Genomic DNA, 7,507 nt, shown 5'->3' with positions numbered 1-7,507 from the left:
GGGGAGCAACATGGCAGGGGGGCGACCTTTGAGATGTGGGCAGCTCGGGAGGCCGTGCGGCGAAAGGCACACTTACCAACAGCACTGACACGGGGACTCCTGGTTCCTACGAGCCAGACACTGATTTCATCCTGCAAACCATCCTGAGAGGGAGGGGCTGTGATTAGCCCATTTTACACGTGTGGAAACTGAGGCACAGGCAGACTAGGTATCTGCCCAAGGTCACACAGCAAGAAGTGGTGGGACTGAACTTCTAACTGGGGTGGCCCTGAGCTTGCTCTCTTCAGCCCTACACTGTCACAGAGAGCCAGGGGCATCCACCTGCGTGGTGGGCCTGCGTGAGGACAGGGGCCCTGACTGTGCTCAGATGGGGTCCTGTTCCGCTCACCAACGGGGCCCCCAACCCCATATGCCCTCCCAGACCGAGGCATTGCCCAAACATGATGTGGGCCTTCCACGCATGAAGGTTTTCTTTTACATCCAAAGGGGTTATCTTATCCCACTTTGTCCCCTGGATTCAACCCTGGCTGTATGACCTTAGGCAAGTGCCTCAGTATTTTCACCATGTGAAATGGATTGAGAATCCCTTTCTTCACAGGCTGGATGGAAGGATGAAGCGACTTAGTACAAGTGGGAGTTCCACAAACGTCAGGGCTCAGGGCTGCAGCGCTGCAGGCAAGGTCCCTGGGACTCCTGCAGGAGCTTGTCTGGGGTCTTCTGGGGGTGGGTCCCAGCTTACAGGAGGGTTCCTCTTGAGGGAAGAAAATCAGCTCTTGTGGGCACTGGGTTTCTGACTTTGGGGTGCTGGCATCCGTGGGAAGGGAGGGCAGTGCAGGGACTTGACCTGGGCTCTGTGGATAGGCTTAGGGTGCAACGCAGAGCCCCAGAACCCTAGGGGAAATGCCGTAGGTCTGGCCACTTTGGTGGGAGGGAATGGTCCCATCCTGCCTGGCCCCAGACTGGGACCCTGGAAGTTCACAAGCCCTGCCTGGTGAGGGGCTATATCCAGCCAGCAGGTGGCGCTCGGACCAAAGCCGTGACAGGCTGAGGCCCGAATCCTCCACTGCAGGCTCTCAGGCTGAGGTCGTCTGGGACCTGGGACCTGGGACCTGGCTGGGACCTGGCTTGGGGCTCCTCTCCCCACAGACGCTCTCCTGCCACAGAGACCAGCCAGAAAGTGGTGCTGGGTGGGGGGTTTCTGGGGTCCCAACTACGGCTGTGGTCCATTTGTGCCCTGGGTGTGTCCACCTGGAGCCAGGCAGGGACATCTCAGCCCCCGAGGGGCTCCTTGGGATCATGGAGGAGCTTTAAAAAATACTGCTTCCCAGGCCCCTCTCCCAGAGACTGTCATCAATCGATCTGGGCTGGACCGGGACTCAGCATTTGTTAGACGCTCTGAGGGCTGAGAATCGCTGTGTGAGATACCCTTTCACTCCATGGAGAGGGTGCTGTCCTTATCTCTGCCCATGTCACAGAGGAGGAAACTGAGGCTCAGGGGTGATGGGACTTACCTGAGGTTATGCTCAGGTTACACCTAGGGCTACAATGCTAAGCCCCACTCATTCTTTTATCTCCAGGATATTAATAATAATAACATCACCGATGCAGGGTTTCTCAACCTGGCACTGCTGACATTGGGGTCCTGACAATTCTTTGCTGTGGGGCGGTGCTGCCTAGCAAAGGGGGAGGTGGAACACAGTCCCACCCCCACCCCACAATGATGTCCAAGCCCTAATCCCCAGAAGCTATGAGTATGTCACCTTACATAGTGAACCAGGCTTTGTGGTTGTGATTACGGATTTGAGGGGAGATTATCCTAGATTGGCGGGGTAGGCGGAGAGTAATCACAGGGGTTCTTAGAAGAGGGAGGAAAGAGGAGGGGGTGGAGGGGAGATTGGAAGATGTGATACTGCTCAATCTGGGGACAGAGGAAGGGGCCACGAGCTGGGAAATCAGGTGCCTCTGGAAGCTGGAAAAGGCAAGGGAGCAATTCTCCGCTGAACCTCCGGAGGAACCGGCTCTGCCCACGCCTTGATTTTAGCCTGCCGAGCTCGTGTGGGACTTCCGACCTCCAGGACTGGAAGATGCTAAGTTTATGTTGTTTTAAACCACTCATGTGCTGCAATTTGTTACAGAAGCAACAGACTACTTCCCCTGCCCCGTGACAACCAAGTCTCCAGACATGCCACTTGTCCCCAGGATGGGAGGATGTGGGTAGAGTGGGCCCCAGTGGGGAACCACTGAACTACTTATTCTTTACTGAGTTCTTCCCACGTGTGGTCCAGCCTTCGGAGGCCCCCATACCGTCTAGCACTCTCGCATACCTGAGCTGTGTGCCCTTAATCTCCTCCCCGGCCCATTCTGCAGATGAAATGGCTGAGGCTCAGAGCCTTTAAATGGGCAGTGAGGGATGGGGGTCACACAGATAGGACAGTGAAACGGATTCCCCTTTAGAATCTCGTAGCCTCCTTCCCAGACTCTGCGTCCCTGCACCCTCATGCCTCCCACCAGTGGGCGGAGCTGGGTCTGTCTCCCCGAGGAGATGCCAGACCTTTCGGGGGCTCTGCAGCCCAGGTAAGGGGCAGCCCTGCCCTCACGCCCACTGTCTGACACCCCTGATATCTGGGTTTTGTGGCCTTTTCCCAGCTGGGCCGCTTCTCCAGCAGCTGGTGGAGACTCAGCTGAAGGAGGCAAAGGCCATAGGGTCTCAGGTTGGGGTGGGAAAGAGAATGTGCAAGTGGGTCAAAAGACGTGGGCCAGGCAGTGAGAGCCAGGATGCCTTCACCTCCCCCACCACGGAGGTGAGCGCATTTGACTCCACATTAGCCAATCAGAGCACTCCATTCTCCCCGATTGGTTCAAGGATCAGCATGTGATCCATGCTCAACCAATCAGAATCCTCCCTGGGACATTCTACCTGTTGTGTTTGGCTTGAAGAATTCTCTTTCTGCTGGGGTTGCTAAGCTGACACGCTGTAAGTCTTGGGTGGCTGGCAGCCATCTGCAAAGAGTCTCTCAGAGAGATGGAGAGAAAAGGCCTGAAAATACTGCTTGAGCCCCTGGATCCAGCCATTCCTGAAGCTAGTTATCTCTTGATTTCCCAGTTGCATGAGTAAATAGATTCCCCTTTTAGGTTTCTGTCATTTGCAGCCCAAATGCTCCTGGATTTCTCCCTAGACTATTTTTCTTGCTCTAAGCCTCTAATCTTGGCTGTCTGCTAAAGCCCCACAGGTGAGGAGTCCTGTCTAAGCTTACTCTGAGAGGAGTAGAGAAGCTGGGATAAGAAAATAGAATTGCAGGGTGTGGAGAAAAGGGAACCCTCTTGCACTGTTGGTGGGAATGTAAATTGGTGCAGCCACTATGGAGAACAGTATGGAGGTTCCTTAAGAAACTAAAAATAGAGCTACCATATGATCAGCAAATCCGCTCCTGGGTATATACCTGGAGAAAACCATAATTCAAAAAGATACATGCACCCCAATGTTCATTGCAGCACTATTTACAATAGCCAGGACTTGGAAACAACTTAAATGTCCATCAACAAAGGAATGGATAAAGAAGATGTGGGACATATATACAATGGAATATTACTCAGCCATTTAAAAAGAACCTGAAATAATGCCATTTACAGCAACATGGATGGATCTAGAGATTGTCATAGAGTGAAGTAAGTCAGACAGAGAAAGACAAATATCATATGATATTGCTTATATGTGGAATCTAAAAAAAGGGTATAAATTAACTTATCTACAAAACAGAAATAGAGTTACAGGTGTAGAAAACAAACTTGTGGTTTCCACGGGGTAAGAGGGGGGAATGGATAAACTGGGAGATTGGGATTGATATATACACACTACTATATATAAAATACATAACTAATAAGGACCTACTGTACAGCACAGGGAATTCTACTCAATATTCTTTAATGGCCTATATGGGAAAAGAATCTAAAAAAGAGTGGAGATATATATGTATATATATAAACGGATTCATTTTGCTGTATACCTGAAACTAACACAACATTGTAAATCAACTCTACTCCAATAAAAATTTTTTTACAAAGAAAAAGAAAACAGAATTGCATTTGTGAGCAGGTCATGGTGCTTTTGGAAAATCACTTCCAACCCTTGTAGCAAATTCCTCCTCCCCCATCCCCACCCCGACCCCATTCAACTCCAGGGATGGCAAGTTCTGTGCGCACAGCTATCATTGCAGAAAGCGGGGCGGTGGATGAGCTAGTGAGAGCAAAGTATTGGCGGGTGGATGGACTTAATCATTCTTTGCTTTTAATGGTAGCTAGTTAATTTCCTTCCTGAAGGGACCAGCTTTGACCTTCGCCTCCGGCCCCTATTAACAGCCAGCAATGCTTTGTCAGCGAGTTTATGACAAATTAAATATACAGAGAGGGGAAATCTCGCAGGAAAATGGAGTGTTCTGGCTTGGGCTGCAGGTGGGAGCTGAGGCTGAGTCCTGAGATGCATTTTGACGGCCCACTGATACGGGCCCGGTTAGCCACAGACCTCGGGCAAACTTTGAGGCAAGCGGTTAGTTTTCAGCTCACCCCAGAGAGCAGACAATGCCCGAAGCAACGAGTCAAACCTGATTTCAAGCCCCTTACACCGTGTGGCATGTCTGCGAACTGGATATCCCAGGCAGGAGGGATTTGGGGGCCCCAGGTCACGGTGGTGGCCGAGATGACTTTGCCCCCTGTAGGCTGGGCAGTTCCGGCTCATTGGACAAAAGCCTTCCTTCCCTGTGATGAACCCAACTTCCTTGTTGCATGGACTCGCCCAGTTCCCCCTGGAATATGTGTGCAGGTGGAGCCGTGCTTGTCCAGAGCTCAGCACCGAGTCCAAACTCCTCTCCAGCCAAACTCCCACTTGCATTTTCTTTGCATTGGGCTTATCTAGCAACACCCAAACTGCTGTGCTGCTCTAAGTCCTCTTGTTCTGACCATCATGCCTTTGGCCAGGCCAAGCCCCTGCCTAGAACACCATTCCCCGTCCAACCTCCTCCCTCTGCCAGATGTTGAAGAATGAGCCCTAGCGCTTTCTCCTTCCCCGGGGAGCCTCCTGGGCACTCTGGACAGTGTCTGCATTGGCGTTCTGCACTCCTTTAATTCCCCGTGATGGTTCCTGCTCAGGACTCACTGCCCATGTCCCAGGCCGCCTCTCCCGCTGGCTGTGAACTGCTCCCCAAGGGCAGGGCTTGGTCTTCCTCTCTCTGTAGCCCGAGGGCATGGTACTCAGGAGGTGGTCAGTGGAGGGGCCGGTCCAGCGTACACTGGAGGTTCAAGAGTGAAAAGACAGGGCCTCTGTGCCCAGTGAATTTGCTGGCCAGTGCTTGGGGAGATACAGCCGACTTCTGAGGTTCTTACCTGTCTGGTGGTATCCCTTTTCTGGCAACTTTAGAGAATGACCCATCCCTAGCCCTCAAGGCCGAGGTAGGAAGGTTCTAGAAAGGTCAGGTGGTAAAGTGGTCAGGTGGCCAAGATGGGCCTTGAGGAAGTCAGGTCCTGAGTGAAGGGCAGAGAATGGGTGGCCCTGATGGACGGCGGGCCCAGGAAGGTGACCCCCTGGCAGGCTGCTCCTGCCACCAGCAGCCCTGCCCTTGCCCCACGCCGGGCCCAGCCCAAATGCGGAGGCAGGCTGGCCACGTGTCAGGAGGCGAGAAGGTCAAAAATGACACTGACGTCAGCAGAGAGCTCACTGGCTCCCAGGCCCTTCCTGTGGGAGTCCGCCTACAGGCTTCTTGCTCTGAGTTCCACCCTCCAGGGACACTGGCTCTGAGATTCTGTCGCTCAGCAGGTGTCTTCCGCACTTCTGGGACCCCTGCGTTTTGAGCGTCATAGTCGCTAGCTCTTCTGAGATGAGTGTCTCAGCGTTGACGGGGGCAGCCTGACTGCTGCCGGGAGGGACCTCGCTTCTGAATCGCGCAGCTCCGGAGGGAGGGTCTAGGGAAGAGATGGGGCCCCAGGAACACGTGAGCCGCCTCCCCTCGAATTACCGAATAGCCAAGGTGATTTGCTTCACCGGGACTGAGGCTGCTGCCCCGGACACAGGCTTCCCCGGTGGATGACCTTGTGTCCCCATCTCCGAGGCCCCATCCTTTCTCCCCTGGACCATTGCTCCCGCTTCCTCAGCCCCCTTTGCTTTCCCCCGATTGTCTTCAGCCAGACTTTTAAATTGTGCCCCACATCAAGTTGCCCCTGATTGAACTCTCCAGGCCTCACCAGGTCACTTCAGATAAGATCCGGACCTTTCTTCTGGGCTTCCCGGCACAGAGAGACCTGGCCTTGCCCACCGGATCTACTCCCTTCCGCTCCCTGGGCTCGTGTGCGTGTGATTCTGGATGTCACCCTTCTTCCCACCGTGGGGCCTTGGCACTCGCTGTTCCCTCCACTGGCGATGCTGTTCCCACATCTGTGCTTGGCCGGCTTCTCCTTCCCCACAGGCCTGGGCTTAGATGTCACCTCCTCCTGAAGCTTCTCTGGCGGCCTGGCTAAGGCAGCTCCTCTCCATCACGGCGCTGCCCAGCCAGCGCCCCAGGTTTTATCGTTTTTTATAGTGTCGGTCTTAAAAGCCTCAAAAGGCTTGGTTTGTGACTGCCTCTCGTCCCTGTACTGGGCTCTGGCCCCTGTGAGTGGGTAGTATTTGTCTGCTTGTGCTCTTAGCTGTATCTCGGGGGAGGGAGCGTTTGAGGGCGGGAGTGGGGCCTGAGGGGGAGCATGAATGAATGAGCAACTTCTTCCTAATAATCGAAACGGGGAAGAAGCGTAAGGTGGCGACAGCGTTATCTGGGGGGAAGAATCAGTGAAGTGGGTGACTAAGAATCGAGGAGGGATCATGTTCCAGAAGTTTCCAGGGAGGCCCAGCTTCACGGGCATGTGGCCTGGGCAGTCACACAGGCCCGTTCAGAGGGGCCTGTGCTCAGTTTACTGCTCTGCTGTCTTTGTCTTGAAATTCTTGCTAAGTTTTGAACAAGGAGCCTTGCTTTTACTGGTTGCGCTGGGCACCACAGGTCACGTCACTGGTCCGGTCCAGGTGTCCCAGCAGTGAGGGGAGCGTATCCAGTCCTCACTCCAACTCGGGAGCCACAGGCTAGACTAATCACCCTCATTTTACAGACGGGGAAACAGAGGCTCCAAGCTGAGCGGTGGGTTAGGTGGACCCCACACGTTCTACCCTAGAGCCCCCGCTCCTGCTACGACCCTCTCCTGTCTCCCAGACTCCAGAAATGGGAGGCTCGTGCCTGTTGAATAAATGAATGAATGAGAGAGGGAAAGAGGACACACGGGGCGTCCCAGGCTCACCTGTGCTCCCTCCTGGCTCGCCAGCCCTTGCGACTCCTCTGGGATCAGCCGCCCCTAGTCTGACGATCATCTTGTTGTTGTTGCCTATGGTGGTGTCCTCCAGGAAGCACGAGCGGATGTGGACTCTCTGGGCCACGCCCCCTTCGGAGTGAGGTCCTGGTTCGGGGATTTGAATTTTGATGGAAGCTGCCAGGCC

The 7,507-nt window shown here is 54.1% G+C and overlaps 1 protein-coding gene across 3 annotated transcripts in view; it reads right to left on the bottom strand.

Moving 5' to 3' along the window:
* Positions 1–3,972: 3,972 nt before the first annotated feature.
* ZBP1 (Z-DNA binding protein 1) overlaps positions 3,973–7,507 on the bottom strand; it is an 11,702-nt gene continuing 8,167 nt past the window's right edge. For all 3 annotated transcript variants that reach the window (XM_024750389.1, XM_024750391.1, XM_024750390.1), the window contains exons 7-8: positions 7,312–7,507; positions 3,973–5,952 (exon numbers count right to left, since the gene is read on the bottom strand). In XM_024750389.1, coding sequence (XP_024606157.1) covers positions 5,705–5,952; positions 7,312–7,507 — 444 coding nt within the window. In that variant the 3' untranslated portion in view covers positions 3,973–5,704. The remainder of the gene's footprint in view (positions 5,953–7,311) is intronic.

The sequence above is a fragment of the Neophocaena asiaeorientalis genome, unplaced genomic scaffold (genome assembly GCF_003031525.2).
Source record: "Neophocaena asiaeorientalis asiaeorientalis breed wild unplaced genomic scaffold, Neophocaena_asiaeorientalis_V1.1 scaffold606, whole genome shotgun sequence".
NCBI classification, from domain to species: Eukaryota; Metazoa; Chordata; class Mammalia; order Artiodactyla; family Phocoenidae; genus Neophocaena; species Neophocaena asiaeorientalis.
Note: the sequence above shows the minus strand (reverse complement) of the source record. Positions and strands in the feature narration are given on the sequence as shown.